The 18,843-nt window shown below is 45.9% G+C and overlaps 1 protein-coding gene across 1 annotated transcript; it reads right to left on the bottom strand.

Annotated features, from left to right (window-relative positions):
* Positions 1-491: 491 nt before the first annotated feature.
* On the bottom strand, positions 492-1,418 carry LOC121866720 (extensin-like; the record flags this gene model as incomplete). The annotated part of the gene is made up of 1 exon (XM_042366422.1): positions 492-1,418. A coding segment is annotated over one exon (927 nt), but the record flags the coding sequence as incomplete, so codon positions are not given.
* Between the last annotated feature and the right edge of the window lie 17,425 nt (positions 1,419-18,843).

Genomic DNA, 18,843 nt, shown 5'->3' with positions numbered 1-18,843 from the left:
CCTCCCCCCTCCCTCCCTCCCCATAGCTACTACAGTATTTGTTTTTCGCTCGCCTACGTAAAGTGAAAGAGATTTGAGGCTATTACTACCACCACACTTTCACACCTCCACTGTTACCACACCACCACCACCACCACACTACCATCACCCCACTGCTACCACTACCACACTACCATTACCACGTCACCTCTACCACACTACCGTCACCCCACTGCTACCACTACCACACTACCGTCACCACGTTACCTCTACCACACTACCTCCACCATCACACTACCACCACCATAACACTACAACCACCACCATCACACTACAACCAAGACCATCTCATTACAACCACCACCACTACCACCATCACAACCACCGTCACCTCCACCACCATCAATACAACTACAACCACCACCACCACCTTCGTTTGGGTGTTGGTCAGTGTTGATGTCTTTTTAGTTTATATGATACAAATTGATGTCATGCAGGAAAATAAAAATCACATGAGGAATGGGTGAAGTCCTGGGGGAAGCTGTGAAGTCCTGGGGGAGGCTGTGAAGTCCTGGGGGAGGCTGTGAAATCCTGGGGGAGGCTTTGAAATCCTGGGGGAGGCTGTGAAGTCCTGGGGGAGGCTGTGAAGTCCTGGGGAGGCCGCAGTCCTGTGGAGGCCAGACCCTGGAGAAGGCTGTGTCCTGGGGGAGGCTGTGAAACCTGGGAGGCTGTGAAGTCCTGGGGAGGCTGTAAAGTCCAGGGGAGGCTGCTGTAGTCCAGGAGGCTGTGAAGTCCAGGGAGGCTGTGAAGTCCCAGGGTGGAGGCCAGGAAGTCCCGGGAGGTTGTGAAGTCCCGGGGAGGCTGTGTCCCCGGGGAGGTTGTGAAGTCCCGGGGAGGTTGTGGAAGTCCTGGGGAGGCTGTGAAGTCCCGGGGAGGCCAGAAGTCCTGGGTGAGGTTGTGAAGTCCCGGGGAGGCTGTGAAGTCCTGGGTGAGGCTGTGGGGGTCCCGGGGAGGCTGTGGGAACTCATGGAGGCTGGGTGGGAAGTCCTGGGTAGCCAGAAGTCCCGGGTGAGGGGTGTGAAGTCCCAGAGGCTGTGAAGTCCTGGGTGAGGCCAGAAGTCCCCAGAGGCTGTGAAGTCCTGGGGTGAGGTCGTGAAGTCCCCCAGGAGGCCAGATGTCCCATGAGTTGTGGAAGTCCCCAGGAGGCTGTGGAAGTCCTGGGTGAGGCTGTAGAAGTCCTGGGGAGGTTGTGAAGTCCCGTGAGGCCAGTGGTCCCTGGGTGAGGGGTTGCAGAAGTGCTGGGAGGCCAAAGTCCCTGGGGAGCTGCAAGTCCTGGGGTGGAGGCTGCAAGTCCCTGTGGAGGCTGTGAAGTCCCGGCAGGTTGTGAAATCCCTGGGAGGCTGGTGAAGTCCCGTGGAGGCCAGGAAGTCCTGGGGAGGCTGTGAAGTCCTGGGTGAGGCTAGAAGTCCTGGGGAGGCTGTGAAGTCCTGTGGAGGCTGTGAAGTCCTGTGGAGGCTGTGAAGTCCTGGATGAGGTTGTGAAGTCCTGGGGAGGCTGTGAAGTCCTGTGGAGGCTGTGAAGTCCTGGGTGTGGTTGTGAAGTCCTGGGGAGGTTGTGAAGTCCTGGGTGAGGTTGTGAAGTCCTGGGGAGGCTGTGAAGTCCTGTGGAGGCTGTGAAGTCCTGGGTGTGGTTGTGGAGTCCTGTGGAGGCTGTGAAGTCCTGGGTGTGGTTGTGGAGTCCTTTGGAGGCTGTGAAGTCCTGGGTGAGGTTGTGAAGTCCTGGGGAGGCTGTGAAGTCCTGTGGAGGCTGTGAAGTCCTGGGTGTGGTTGTGGAGTCCTGGGGAAGGGGTTCACATCCTGAAGGGGATTATGAAGTTCCGAGATGACAAAGTAAAGGGGAGAATGACACCAACTCAATAATGATTTTGCAATGACGTATCGAGTTACTGTGTCACTGAAAGTAAGAGGTACAGTCTTACCCAATACCACCGTCTTACCTCTTGACTCATGTTTTTATCGGATCCTAAGTTAATTACTTCATTGTTAAGATGTGTGAGAGAGGGGATTAAACACCAGGAAAATGTTATAAAGAAAACTACTCGCTGGGGAACTAAGCTATCTTGAGGTTTTTTATTTCTTATTTCTCCTGTGTCCTCTTGTTTTCATTCAATTATGATACAATCTATTTATTGATTTTTTTTCTAATTGATTAATGATAAGTTTTTACCCAACCTGACTCTGTTTGATTATAGGAGCACATACTTAACACCTCAATTTATCAATACATCACATAAACATTCTAACCCCAGATGTACATATCCTTGTATAAAACTTCACAAAATATTGACACCACAAGCGAATGCCCTTCCCCCCCCCCCTCCCCTAACCCGACAACTCCCCCAACACTATTCGCTAACAAAATTCTTGACCCGCACCGCCCAAAGCCACCTTACATGCAAATTTACACACGACCTCTCTCCCCTTCCCCCCTCCCCTCATTCTCATTCCTCTCACTCCCCGCCTGCCTCCACTCATCTTTCAGCTGCCCACTGCAATCATCCACAACCCTTCCATTTCCTGTACCGATGCTTCTATAAACACCCAAACGATACTTCTTGGTGTTTTCATCCTCTTTCCATTTTTTCCTGTCTCTATTTTGTGTTAATTCTGTTGACTGTATTTTCCTCCACTTTCAGCCTCTGGTCCAACCTTCTTCTGCCAGGCGTCCCACCACCTGTGTCTAGAGCCTAAGTTTAGTCAGTCGCTTGTCTTAAAATATCTCCCAGTACTTCTCACACATCCCCTCTCGCCTGTGTGTGTGGGGGGAGGGGGGGGGGAACTCTTGGCTTGGTTCATGGGTCTTAAATGTTGGTTTAAAGAGTAGGGTGAGTGAGGGATGTTTGTCGATGGTGATGGCGATACCCTTGATGGTGTAGGGGAGGGGTGGAGGGCTGGATGTGGTGCGCTTGTTTAGGCGTAATTAATTGGATGCGTGTGATAGTCTTATTAGGGAAACATCAAATGAGATCATCTGAAGGAGTTACAACACACTTTTATGACGGGTGTTGATTGATGGTGAACTGTTGACAAACGACGGGCATAGAGAGGTGGCTGTAGGTGATTGGGGCCCCCAGTTCTCATAGGCCACAAACCAGCTTAACCTAACCAATACAAATGAGTCCATTTAGGACTGCTGTTGATTAAGGTTGGTCCATTACACTAATCGTAAGGTTTTGTTACTTTACGGTCTATTAAAATTGGGACCCATTTGGCCTGTAACGTGACGCTACCCACCTAAGGAAACTAATAGGATCATTTAGGGGAGTTGGGAACATAACAGCAGTAGCTTCTGACGATTAATGAATGAGAAATTATTGTTGAGGACGAATAAGGCGTTTCGCGGAGGATGCAGAAATCGGTTTCATCTAGAAGTGTTCCGTGTACATTTGATCAATACGAGACCCTTCATGACTTTCACAAAACTTTTATATTTTTCACACCTGTTATAAATTTTGTTTATATAACTAGTTAGATTATGTGTAAGAGTTCGGAGATGATTATCATGTGTGTTATTTACAATTATTATCTGTGCAGATGGAGGGCTAAAACTGATTTGCATATGTCCATCCCAGTGTCCAGAGATAAAAAAAAAAAATAATAATAATAATAATAATAATAATAATAATAATAATAATAATAATAAAGATAATAATAAATATAATAATAATAATTATAATAATAATAATAATAATAATAATAAAGATAATAATAATAATAATAATAATAATAATAATAATAATAATAATAATAATAATAAAGATAATAATAAAAATATTAATAAAAATAATAATAATAATAATAATAAAGATAAGAATAATAATAAAGATAATAATAATAATAATAATAATAAAGATAATAATAATAAATATAATAATAATAATAAAGATAATAATAATAATAATAATAAAGATAATAATAATAAAGATAATAATAATAATAATAATAATAATAATAATAATAATAATAATAATAATAATAATAATAATAATAATAATAATAATAATAAAGATAATAATAATAATAATAATAATAATAATAATAATAATAATAATAATAATAATAATAATAAAGTAATAATAATAATAATAATAATAATAAATATAATAATAATAATAAAGATAATAATAATAATAATAATAATAATAATAATAATAATAATAATAATAATAATAAAAATAAAAATAATAAAAATAATAAAATCCAGCGTACACACCAGTGAAGTGTAAAAGACTACAGGTTAGGATCTCAAGCTGCTGGGATATATTTACCATTTTTCCTGCAATTTTTTCATGGAAAATTTGCGCTTCAGTATTTTATTGTTAGTATAATTTTAGAATGTTACTGACAGAATATTATTATTATTATTAAAGTTTGTTTTACTCTCTTAGAAAGGCACATCAATATATATTAATAGAGGAAACGCAAAAGAGACACACACACACACACAGACACACACACACACACACACACACACACACATACGTACACACCCTCACTGTATAGTCAGGGTAAAAAGTTCTTGAAAACTGAAAGTGAGTCACGGGAATGAGTCTCCTAACATACTTACCCTGACTGTCATCTGGTGCGGGTGTGTTGTTTCATCTCATTTAGGGTCGATGCTGCTTCACACGAACTTTTGACCCTGGCTGTACACTCACCCTTACACGCCCACACCCTTATACACGTACACACCCTTATGCACGTACACACACGTACGCACCCTTATGCACGTACACACTCATGTACGTACTCATCCTCCCATCATCCTCACACGCACACATGCGCACCCCCTCCCATCATCCTCACACGCACACACCATCATGTACGTACACTCACCCTCACACGCACACGCTCGCATTTAATCAACCATGTTTACACAGCTTCACCATATCGTTGAACTGTGACCCACATCGACCCGCTCGATTCACTCACTTCCCATCACATGTGTTTAATGTGTTTGAGACCCAACCTGAAAATACTCTACAGTACATGTGTGGCTGTCAGTTTACACTATGTTTAAACTAACTATGTCTGTCTGTCGGGGTTTATATTTAACTGCGTGTCTCTTAATAGTTTAATATTTCTTAAGCTACCCATCTAAAGATATAAGGTATTATTAGTGCATACATACGGTGTATATTAAGTACTGTATCAATATATAAACAGCGGATAGATAATTACATCAACATCTAATTATTTTTTCTATAGGGGGGTCAAAGATCCAGTGAGTAATGTCTCGATGCTTAATTTTGTAGCACGGGGTAATTTTTTTTATTCGGGAACCTTATAGTAAATTTTGTAGTAATCTGTTAGGGTCTCAAAAAAATAAAAAATATGTATTTAATTAAAGATATTAATTACTGGCTGACGTAACAGAGGACGCTGGAATATTTTCCTAGAGAGGTATTTAGCACATTTTTTTAATAAGCGCGGGGATGTGTGTGTGTGTGTGTGTGTGTATGCGCGCGCCCCTGCCTGCTTGCCTGCCTGCCTGCCTGCCTGACTGCCTGCCTGCCTGCCTGTCTGCCTGTCTGTGTTATGGGAGGAGGATGTGATGGTGTGCTAGTTAGTGGGGTGGAGGTTAATTTATTGCCGGGGACGTTGTGATGGGGATGCTGTGATTGGTAGATAATTTGATGGGTGGATGCTGTTATGGGGGATGCTGTTATGGGGGACGCTGTGATGGATGGATGCTGTGATGGGTGGATGCTGTGATGAGTGGATGATGTATGGGTGGATGCTTAGATGGGTTAATGCAGTGATGGATGGATGCTGTAATGGGTGATGTTGTGATGGGGATGCTGTGATTGGTGGATGATTTGATGGGTGGATGCTGTTATGGGGGAAGCTGTTATGGGGGACGCTGTGATGGATGGATGCTGTGATGGGTGGATGCTGTGATGAGTGGATGATGTGATGGGTGGATGCTTAGATGGGTTGATGCAGTGATGGATGGATGCTGTAATGGGTGATGTTGTGATGGGGGTGCTGTGATTGGTGGATGATTTGATGGGTGGATGCTGTTATGGGGGATACTGTTATGGGGGACGCTGTGATAGATGGATGCTGTGATGGGTGGATGCTGTGATGAGTGGATGATGTGATGGGTGGATGCTTAGATGGGTTGATGCAGTGATGGATGGATGCTGTAATGGGTGATGTTGTGATGGGGATGCTGTGATTGGTGGATGATTTGATGGGTGGATGCTGTTATGGGGGATGCTGTGATGGGAGATGATATGATGGGGAGACGTTGTGATGGGGAATTCTGTGATAGGGGATGCTGTAGTGGGGAGAAAAAAGCTAATACGGTCAAATGTGTATGTGTGTTTGTGTTGGTTTTTATAATTCACAAAAGTACACATATTCATTTCTGTCACACTTCGCATGTACAGTATACATTGGCTTGATTAGACACATACAGTACTTAACACACGGCTTACACATGCTTGTGCCTGAGTACCTCACTGTGTATCTATGACAAAGTACGCGCATTTGATGTACACACACACACACACACACTCTCTCTCTCTCTCCTTTTTTCGTACCTTCTTCCTCTCATTCAAGAAAACACTGCCAAATAGGTAAGTTTATCAGTCAACGGGCCCTGTGACATTTTGTACCAACGTCTTCTACACCACCTCTCAATCCCTCCCCTCTTCTCTTTTATCTAATTTACTCTCACTTCCTGTTTACTAATATCCCTCCTCCCCATCATCCTATTCTCCTTGTTCCCTAATCCTAATCTCCGTCTTCCCCACCATTCTAATTTAACTCATCTCAGGTGATTGGTGTCGACATGTCACTTGTCTCATCTCTACCAAACTCACCACTAATAGAGGCCGTGTTCACCTCATCCCTGTGTTAACTCAGTTCAACGACCTCGTCCCGTCCCCTTATCCACATAACCCCTAACTTAGTACCTTCTTTGAACCCTATCCTCTAAACCCCTCTAGCCCCCATGCTTACTCGGCCTCTTGATCGCGCATCGTCAGACCCTCCTCTTGTTTACTTGGCCAGCTGGGTTCCTGTATTTACTAGGCTTTGTGGCTTCATGACTCCACCTTCCTATGAATGATGGTTACTAGTGTTCCCTGGAGGATGCAGTGATGGGTAGGGAAACACTGAGTAACACTGAGTCCGTTTATTATGGATGAGAGAAATACAAGTGGTGACTCGCGTGTGCCATGCACGGCTCACACAGTCAGACTGAGGCTGCCTTGCCATATGGCAGCCTCGGGGCAATGTTGCCACATAACGTGCAGTGTTGCCACGTGATGATATATATATAAATGCTACTCGGCACAGTACCTTATGTACAGGGTTGCTACTCGGCACAGTAGCTTATATACATAACCTACATCTCCCTCCCCCCTCACGCTCATAGTCTTTGTCTTGAGCGGACTTCTTAGTCCTAAGTCGCTCCGAGCGTCGAGGTGCACTGTGGGGCGGATCCTCGTGAGGTGTAGGTGACTCGTCCTCGGTCAGGGGGCCAGCAGCAGGGGGTGGGACTGGCCGGAGGAAGCGGTGGTTCCTCCACCAGACACGGCCGCTCGACATCCTGACCTTGTAGTCCCGCGACCGACCGACGCCCATCACTATGCCCACCTTGTCCCAACGTGTCGTCGTCGGGTCCTGGACGCGGACAAGGGCACCAATCTCCACTGGCTGAAGAGGGCGGGCACGGTCGTCATTCCGAGCCTTGGCGTCCTGGGCACGTGAAGCGGCGCGGCAGTCGCAGCTCTCGGCTCTGGTCTGCCAGTCCTTCGCAAAGGCCTTGACGTGTGCAGGAACTCAAGAGCGGAGAGGGTGACCATACAGGATCTGGGCAGGGGAGCGTCCTGTGTGGGTGGGAGTGGACGCGGGTTCTGGGCAGCTCTGTGTGGCAGTGCCAGGCGCGTCGCTCGTTAACTCACGCACCCTGCTGGCGGTGTACCGAGCAGCTGGGATCTGCTCAGGAAAGTCTCTGGGCACCACGCCTAACTCCTTGCAGTGCTCCCACGACAACAAGGGTGTAGCGAGAGTAGGCCGCACGTCAATCCATCCGTGACACGACCTGTCGCCGTAGGTGATCTCTGCTTGAAAGGAGCCCACAGCGTCCGGCATCTGGGAACCGTCCGCATTGTAGTACAGCAGCTGCGGCGGTGGTCCCAGGTCGCGTTTGGTGAGGCCCAGTTTCTGGTGGTGCTTCAACCCAATCACCGTAGTATCGGCGCCGGTGTCCGGTATCACCTCGATGTGACCCGACACATCACTGTGTGTGACGGCGAAGCGGATAGTAGGGGAAGGGGTAGCCCTGGGGCGTGTGGTCGATTCCACCCTCCTGATGTGACTCCGCTGCTGCTTGGGGCTGCGTGGGCCATCTGGAGGGGGCTGCGTGCGAACCACCCCGAGGGAAGTGCGCTGCTGTCCTCGTCTCGGGCTTTTGGGCTTGGGTTGGCGGCAGCACTTGTCGTAGTGTCCATAGCGACCACAGGCCTGACACTTGCGGCCTCATGCAGGGCACCTGTCTGTGTTAGACCAGTGGCCCTTACGGTCACATCCACGACACAGTGCGTCGGCGGCCGGGCTGCTTTCCACAGCTGCCACAGGAAGCACTAGGCGGAGGCGTGGAAGAACGTGTGGCAGCCTTCGCGTTGTTGGCCGCCTTCTTATCCTTCTTGTATTGTGAGATAGCTCTCAAAGCGGGTGGGGCCCGTAAGGCAGAGGTGGCGGACTTGGTGGCCTCGTATGACCGACATTCAGTCACTACCACCTGGAGTGTGGAGGAAGCGTCCAGGGGGATGAGTCGCTGCATCAACTCTTCGTGCCTGACACCTGCCAAGATCCCGTGCTTGATCCAGGCTTCCTCACATTCCCGGCTGTGCGCCTTGCAGACGTCGATCTCCTCTGACAAACTCTTCAAGCGTACAAAAAAGTCGTCAAAGGATTCGTTCTCCGCCTGCTTGCAGCTGGTGAAGGCGCGGCGACGCAAAGCCTCGTTATTCCGACCTTTAACGTGCTCCTGTAAAAGGTCGAGCACATCCTTCACTGAAGATGTAGAATCGGGAGGCACTTGCAACGTGTGGTCTGGAGGACGCTGGTGTGGTGGAGGAGGGAGGATATTGGCGCCTTGATGAGCGCTATCTGCGAGTGAGGGAGGGTGGGTTAGCGCCAGGGTCGCCAATAGTGCCTCAAAACGCAACTTTTCCTCCTCTCTTTGTGTCTCCTCCCTCTGAAGTTCCATCTCTCTGCGTCTTTCGTCCCTGTCGTCCATCCACCTCAGAATTGTGGCAATGTCCGTCACTGGAGGTGGAGGATGAGAGTCTGCGCCCGGTGGAGGGGAAGGTGGTGGGGAGTCGTGTCTCCCATCTTGACGTTGTCCCTTCTTACCGCCCATCTTAGTGTGTGCGTGGACTGCACTGTTTAGTATATAAAGTGGCGCCTCAACAGCTCGAACCACATATATATGACATAAACAGCGCAGAAATACGCATATAGTCCACTGTTCTGTCCGTGAGCGAGTGCGTGCGTGTGTGTGTGTGTGTGTGTCTCAGCAGATGCGGAGCCGTGGTGGCCGGCGGAGTGAGGCAAGCAGTGTCACCCGGGATGTCACACGAGAAGGGTGTACGCCTGCGTGCTCCGTGGGTACCACAAAAAACAGGCCAATGCTCAACTCTCAGCTCTAGACACACACTAATACATTGACACTAACACTGCCACCGTCACTAAAACGCACTGTGACGGAGCAACACTGCACATCGCGGCGAAACACAGCGCAACACAACACAACACACTATGAGTCGACGCTCATGACGCGCATCACCGGCAGACGTAACTGTCTCGGCATAGTTCACACACTTTGTAAGTCCACAGATCCTAGGCACTGCGCCATGGTGGTTACTAGTATTCCCTGAAGGATGCAGTGATGGGTAGGGAAACACTGAGTAACACTGAGTCCGTTTATTATGGATGAGAGAAATACAAGTGGTGACTCGCGTGTGTCATGCACGGCTCACACAGTCAGACTGAGGCTGCCTTGCCATATGGCAGCCTCGGGGCAATGTTGCCACATAACGTGCAGTGTTGCCACGTGATGATATATATAAATGTTACTCGGCACAGTAGCTTATATACATAACCTACAATGAACACCCCATTTTAACACAGCCAAGTGAACTGCCATTATATACCACCCATGTTTGTACTAGGCACCATTAGCTCTCTACCTCTCCCCCTTCAACCACACTCGCTTAATGCATTTGGGGGTCGCCATTACCAACACCACCACCACTATCACTATCATTGCGACCACCACCACCACAAACACTATCATTACCATTACCATCACCGCCATTACCATCATCGCCATCGTCACCACCACCACCACCACCACCATCACAACAACCACCACCATTATTACCATCATCACCATCGTCACCACCACCACCACCATCACCGTCACAACAACCACCACCACCATTATCATCATTACCATCGTCACCACCACCACCATCACCGTCACAACAACCACAACCACCACCATTACCGTCAACACCATTACTACCACAACCATTACTACCACCAACACCATTACCAACACCACCATCGTCATCACCATCACCACCACCACTGTCAACATCACCACCGTCGCTACCAACATTGCCACCACCACCACTAACAACAACAACAACAACAACAATAAAAACCACAACAGCTACATTTAGGTCAAAAACCAGGCAGGTGACGATCACTGAATGACAGACTCTACCACACCTCTATGACGTAATACTGAACAGAGAAAATGGTCATGAATGAAATAAGGTTGAGCTCTACTCGATGGTGTTGCAAATTAAAGCCACATTAAAAGACAGATATTTACTGTACCTTTAGTGTCGGTTTTAGTTTCCAAAGTTGTCAGTGGCGTTATTGTGAATCTTTTCAACAATTTCATCCAAAGTTACAACTTTTATGCAGTGTGTTGGGTCTTAGGAGAAGTTGAAGTAGTGAGGTGTTACTTTTTTTTCATGTGTATTTATACCGAGGTCATCCCACTCACTAGTAGAGGAGTTGGGAAGGTATGGTAGAAGGCTCGTCTGTCTGTCTGTCTGTCCTTCCGTTCGTCCGTCTGTCTGTTTGTCCTTCCGTTCGTCCGTCCGTCTGTCTTTTTCATTTAGACAAAACATTTGCAATATGTGATCAGCTGCAGAACATAAGCTGGAAAACAATATAACTATGTCAATCGATGAGTTTGTGTTGCAGTGAATTGCGACCAATTTGAGAAGAGTTACAGCACTGTGAACACTAGAAATTATATGACAATAAATTATGTTGAGGATGACACTTGCGATTTATGTAACTTTACTTGCCATTATTGTATTATTGTCGTAAGATTTTGTCCATGTTATTATTGTATTCTTGTCGTAAGAATTTGTCTGTCATTATTGCATTATTGTCGTAAGATTTTGTCCATGTCATTATCGTGGTGCCGACATTTTGTTCGCTGGGAAAGTGTCATAATATTTTCTCCCCAGCCAGTGGTTCGTGAATCAAATGCCTTAATGATGGTTTTCTTTTAACGTGGCATTGATCTGAGATGTATACCGTCAGAAGTGTTTGACTGAGAAGTGGTCGTAGTGGGGGTGATCGTAGTGAGGGTGGTCGTAGTGGTGGTGGTCATGGTGGATGAAATCGTAGTGGAGGTGGGCGTGGTGGTTATAGTCGTAGTAGGGGCGGTCGTAGTTGTGGTAGTCGTAGTGGAGGCGGTCTTAGTGGGGGCGGTCATAGCTGGGGTGGTCGTAGTGAAGGTGGTCGTACTGGGATTAGTCGTAGTGAGGGATGATCGTAGTGTAGAGGAATTCATAGTGATGATGGTCGTAGTGGATGTGGGCGTAGTGGGTATTTATTATAAGAGGTATTTCGCTTCCAGCCGTTTCCTGTGGGTATTACTGAGAAGCGACGCGTAATTTGGCCAGGCTCTGGTGACACTATGAGGCCCCGTGTGGCTGTGTGTTGGTAGGTGAGGCGGCATGATTAACGACCCACGTGAGCTATAAGCCTTGAATATGCGTTAACACTTTCCCCACCAAACAACTATATACAACTTAGTCTATTGAGTCCTGAATCTCTTGTATGGTGAGTGTTTCTGTACAGCTGGTGAGTGTCTCTTTGTACAGATGGTGAGTGTCTCCTTGCACAGCTGGTGAGTGTCTCCTTGTACAGCTGGTGAGTGTCTCCTTGTACAGCTGGTAAGTTTCTCTGTACAGCTGGTGAGTGTCTCCTTGTACAGCTGGTGAGTGTCTCCTTGCACAGCTGGTGAGTGTCTCCTTGTACAGCTGGTGAGTGTCTCCTTGTACAGCTGGTAAGTTTCTCTGTACAGCTGGTGAGTGTCTCCTTGTACAGCTGGTGAGTGTCTCCTTGTACAGCTGGTGAGTGTCTCCTTGTACAGCTGGTGAGTGTTTCCTTGTACAGCTGGTGAGTTTCTCTGTACAGCTGGTGAGTGTCTCCTTGTACAGTTGGTGAGTGTCCCCTTGTACAGCTGATGAGTGTCTCCTTGTACAGAGTGTAACTCACCGTGAGGAGACAGCAACGGATGGGTCACTCAAACTCAATAAAATAGATAAATGAAAAACTCGCTCTGTGTATAAATCTTTATCAATTTTGGCATGTCGATTAACGTGGGGATTGGATTCAAGTCCCATCGACCACTAACTACATGTGTGAGCTTCAACTAGGTGATTATCGTGTAGCTGCCACATGCCAGACGTCAACAATTGGACCACCTTAGCTATGTTGACAACGCTGTATAACTGATATAAACTTATCATTGTTTATTGTGATCAACGGTGGAAGTGCTGGGAGCCTTTGTTAGTGTAGCTGACCACTTATAATAATAATAATAATAATAATAATAATAATAATAATAATAATAATAATAATAATAATAATAATAATAATAACTCAGAATTGGATCTCCGACTACTATTCACAAGACAGTTCAGACAGAGTTTAGAGTCTACAAATAATCTCTACGTGAGACAGTACATAATCCCTGTCAACACACTTAATGTAGTACCTTTATCCCTTGATGAATTATTGGTATATTGTAAGCAGTTAATTTGTAGAAAATATGTATTCAATATTGCGCCTTTGTGCCGCTTGTGCTGTTGCTTTAAATACACAAGGCGGCATTCCATTTCCTGTCGTATTTATTAAAGGTCTAGTTTGACCTAATCTGAATCACAAGAACAACGAGCAAAAAATAACATCAGAATTACTACATTTGACTTTAACACTTTAGCGATGCGTTCACTTACAAATTATTACGAGATGTACTTATGGTAAATAATCATTTGGCGTCAATAACATCTTCTACCTGGTGTTAAGTGAACGTGTTATAAGTAAGGTAGTCTCAGTTTTGGTTTTATTTTATTCTTGTGTTTTAGTTTAAAATTAATCAGTTAATTGCATTATTTCCTCTTCACTAGCGAGGAATATTATCGTACGAACTTATCATTATGTTTGTGTATCTACTGTACGAGAGAGAGAGAGAGAGAGAGAGAGAGAGAGAGAGAGAGAGAGAGAGAGAGAGAGAGAGAGAGAGAGAGAGAGAGAGAGAGAGAGAGAGAAAGAGAGAGTTGCAACATATTAATGGATGGTGTTTCTTAATAATTACTATTGAGATGAACGATGTCGCACGTCAGTCATCCTCTGTCTTTATGCTCAGTTCATTCATTGTTTTTCCGTCAGTGTTGTGTGGACTGTTGTGTGTTACTTCACTGTGTTTGTGTTTCACTGTGTTGTTAAATACGTTTTTTTTTATTATTGTATAAATGTTTTGTTTCATATTACTATTACGTAACTATTTTTATGGGTTTTATGAAATGATTACGGTACGTATCTTTCCTTACGATAAAAATACTTAGGAGTTTAGGATATTATTAGTTGGTGGCGGAGTAATTCAGCCCTCTTATTTATTGTAACACACACACACACACAGTGGGCACTTTATCGGTCACCTTTAAAGTGCCAGTGACAAGGACCACCGCGGTGTTTACATATATCGTGAAAACTGTGTCGGCGACCCCAAGCACCAGGGACAAAGACCCACGGTCTTTACGACTGACAAATATTAACAGATGTCTACCAGTGTCAGTGGCCCTCAAAGTGCCGTCAGTGACAAACACTTCCGTCCGCCCACAACAGATATCAACAGATGGCCACCAATCACTTACTCCCGACGAACTCTGTACCATCTAAAGCGTGGGAACGGTTATCCTGATGGCAGTGTTATCGCGCGACTCAAGTCACTGAACATATTCCACGCGCGTAGCCGTAGACAAGGCCGTCATACACATAAGCCCATTAGAACCGTAACCTCCACTAGGAAACCGGAGAAACCCACCCCTGACAGACCATACCACCACACTGAAGTTCCACGGATATGGTATGATCTCCCGTCTTTACTGCTATCCAACGTCACTTCCCTAGCTAACAAGTTCGACGAGCTGGCAACTACAGTCAGGTCAGCCGCCGCGAGCATCGTTGCCATATGTGAGGCTTGGCAAATTGTGCCTGAAACGTGTCATATTGAGGGATATCAACTCTTTCATCACCTTCGTTCACATAGACTCGGAGGGGGGTTGCCCTCTTCTGTCAAGATGACCTACGCCCGTCACGCCTGGATGTTCAAGTCCCAGCAGATGTGGAAGCATTATAATGCTTCCACATCTGCTTCCACATTATGCTTCTACATAATTATGGGTACGTGTTATGCCACGGGCCCACCCGTGCAACACTGCTTCCATCATAATCTGTGTGGCATACCATCCGCCTCGCTCACCCACCAGAGACACTCTTACCAATCATCTCATCACCACCTCAGACCACCTCAGAGTTAGGTACCCATGTGCCAAGTTAGTATTATGTGGGGATTTTAATGAAATTGACACCACTGATATCCAGGACCAGCTATCACTATCACAAGTTGTGACCTTCCCCACACACGGTCAAAATACCCTTGACCTTATCTTAACTGACTTAGCGGACCAGTACCAACCACCTCAACCAATGCCTCCTATCGGGTGTAGCACACACTTATCAGTGCTCTGGTCCCCAGCTGCCACTCCCACTCAAGTACAGAGACCCTACATCAAGACCTACAGGCCGATTACTGACTCTGCAGTGCGCCTCTTTGGGCAGTGGATAGTTCACCATCCCTGGACTGAAGTACTTAGCGTGGATGACGTGGAAACCAAATGGATAAATTATACCAACACCACCACGGAAGCTCACCACCACTTCTTCCCCGAGAAGTCCGTCAGATCTCACCCAGCTGACTTGCCCTGGATCACACCTCGGATCAAAAGACTTATGCAACAGAGAGACAGAGCCTTTCATCTCAATGACCACATACGCTACAGGTCCCTTCGCAACCGAGTCATCCGCGAAATACGCACTGCAAAGAAGTCCCACTACCCAACCAAATTACAACACCTGAAGCAGAACAACATCAGTCAATGGTATGGTAAGCTTAAAGAACTCTGTGGACTAAACAATAAGACACACCCCCTCCCCTTCCTTAGCCATCTCACTAATGTTGACACAGCTGAGCAAACAAATAACCATTTCGCTACTATATGCCAGACGCTCCCCCGGCTTGACAAAACCACTCTCCCTGCTTACCTACCAGCCCCCCTTCCCACTGACTTAGTAGAAGAATTTGAAGTAGCAAAACGCCTGGACAAACTAAAATTAAAACGCTCTACCACCCCCATTGACTTACCAATGAAACTTTTCAAGGAGTTCTCCCCGGAGCTTGCTAAACCCCTATGCTCCATCATCAATGCTTCTCTCAGTCAAGCCAGATGCCCAGCTGACTGGAAGACCTCTTATGTATCACCAGTGCCCAAGTCAACCAGCCCACAATCCTTAAATCAACTACGACCTATTGCAATCACCCCAATACCCAGCCTAATCTGTGAAAGTCTTGTGTTCGACTGGGCTTATGCTGATATTGCAAGAGTCGTAGACCCTCAGCAATTTGGCAACATGAAAACTTCCTCCACCACTCACTGTCTTGTCAGCTTTCTCGATTACATATACCGCCATTTCGAGAAACGAAAAACGTCTGTAGCTGTCGCCTTCATTGATTTCACTAAAGCGTTCGACCTAGTCGACCACAATATAATCATCAACAACGCTATTGACCTCGGGCTTCGGAGAAGTCTTATACCATGGCTTACAGACTTCCTCAGTGACCGACGCCAAGCTGTACGCTTCCGAGGGGCTGTCTCCACCTTTCAGTCACTCACCTGTGGCGTCCCCAAAGGCACCAAGATGGGACCCCACTTGCTTCCTTATGCTCATCAATGATGCCCTAAGAGAAACCCCTGCTCGCTGGAAATATGTCGACGACTCCACCATTGGGATCAGCGTCAACAATTCTGCTCCCAACTATACCGCCCTTCAGGATTTATTGAACAGTCTCCAAAACTGGGCCGCAACAACCATGTCACCATCAACCATACCAAGACCATGGTTATGCACATCAACCTCTCCTCCGACATTGTCCCACCTCCTTCCATTACTCTAGGTCCGCACACTCCAGGTTGTAGATTCACGAAGCTCCTCGGCGTCACCATAGACAACAAACTAAATTGGAAACCACACGTCAGTGAAGTTGTCAAATCCTCCAGTCCCTTTCCGAGTCTCCTTCGGCTCACCTATGCCTCCCCCACCTGGTCTTCCTCCTAAATGCCACACAACGTAAACACCTAGAAAAAGTGCAAGGGGGCATGCAAGATTATTCTCTCCTTCCTACTCCCTTATCAGAAGCGCTCAACACACCCCAGCCCTTTCGACTCTCACTGACCATCACCGACCTCATCTGCAAATTTGGTAGGCTTCTGCCATCCTCGACACCGGCTCTACTACCACCTGAGATTCCTAGTCCAAAGGTGCTGTTCGACACCACAACCGCATCCAGCCCATACGTGCACTGAACCAGTCTTTATAAGAACAGCCCAGTCCCAACCATTATAAGAGTGTAATAACTTGTAATATACCCAGTGTATTCACTCCCAGTAAACACTACTCCTTGCACTGTCACTATGTTGGAAATGAACTGTAGTTTGAGCTTTCCCCCATCTGGTTATTATATGCTCTTATTTGTGTCCTTATATTTGCCCATATTATTTGTAATTCCAAACCCATTCCCCAAATATGTAACTGTATATTTTCAGCCTTCTGGCTGCCAAGCTCTGTCAATAAACCGTTAATTATTATTATTATTATTATTATTATTACACACACACACACACACACACACTCGTAACATACATAAGTACGTATATTTGGGGGCTTTTGGGAAGTATGTTCATTTCTGACACAAGTTTACCAAAATTGAATTCATAAATGAAAGGTTTATCGTGTATCACCTTTAAAAGTCCATTAGTAATTAGCTATTTCGGATATTTCACACGTAACCAAAACCTACTGTCGCATAAAGCGCAGTTTAATTCGGACATTATTAACATGAGAGAGAGAGAGAGAGAGAGAGAGAGAGACTTTGTTAAGGGAATGTGTGTGTGTGTGTGTGTGTGTGTGTGTGTGCGCGCGCGCGTATCAATAGGACGTTAAGGGTCATCTTGGTGCATTTTGAGACCTCTTAACAGCTCTTGTTTGCAGAGTGAGACAGCTTTGTGTTGCGTCATCACCACCAACTAGTAACTCTGGCCTTGTGTCGGCGGCATCTTGGACATATTATTATTCCTGTTATTCTTCTTAAAGATTTTCAGTAGACGATTTATTTCATCTACCACCTGAATATATGTTACGGATCCTTTATAAGACGTTTGCAGACGATATATATTTTTGGGGGGAGATCAATATAGTTTTCCATTATACGTAGAAAAAGAACTTGGCTTGTTAACTGGGTCAGTGTAGTAAAAAAAGTGCACGTATTCAGCACTTTCTACCTGTCGTCATATGCGCCTGGCATTACCGTGTGTCGACCGAAACCCGACTCCTGAGATGTCTAACCTGTCTGGTGTCTTATAGTATCGTGTTGTATGCCACAGTATAGGAAAAAAAGTTTAGCCGCACTATTCGGTTATGTACAGTGGTGTTGTTTTTCTACAGGCCCCAGCATCTAGGAAAAACTGGGACGGAAATCAAACAGCAACAGAGAGAATTGGGGGCAGGTGGTGGCGGTGTAGGGAGAGTGGATGAAAAACTGTGATATTTATGTATATATTAGACTCTTCTCGTAGGACAATACAAGACGCACATAGGTGCAACTTAAACTTATAGTGTGTGTGTGTGTGTGTGTGTGTGTGTGTGTGTGTGTGTGTGTGTGTGTGTATGTTTTGTACATGCTAAGTTACACATACCAGCAGACTCGGTGTGGAGGTACAGCATCATCTCTGTAAATACTTGGCTCGCTGTACTGACTCTCTCCTCCCACAAACACACTCCCTATCTCTCACCACAAACATCTACAACAAACTCTCTCTCTCACCACAAACATCTACAACAAACACTCTCTCTCACCACAAACATCTACAACACACACTCTCTCTCACCACAAACATCTACAACAAACACTCTCTCTCACCACAAACATCTACAACAAACACTCTCTCTCACCACAAACATCTACAACAAACACTCTCTCTCACCACAAACATCTACAACAAACACTCTCTCTCACCACAAACATCTACAACAAACACTCTCTCTCACCACAAACATCTACAACAAACACTCTCTCTCACCACAAACATCTACAACAAACACTCTCTCTCACCACAAACATCTACAACAA

This window comes from Homarus americanus, unplaced genomic scaffold (assembly GCF_018991925.1).
Source record: "Homarus americanus isolate GMGI-L3 unplaced genomic scaffold, GMGI_Hamer_2.0 scaffold11474, whole genome shotgun sequence".
Lineage (NCBI taxonomy): Eukaryota > Metazoa > Arthropoda > Malacostraca > Decapoda > Nephropidae > Homarus > Homarus americanus.
Note: the sequence above shows the minus strand (reverse complement) of the source record. Positions and strands in the feature narration are given on the sequence as shown.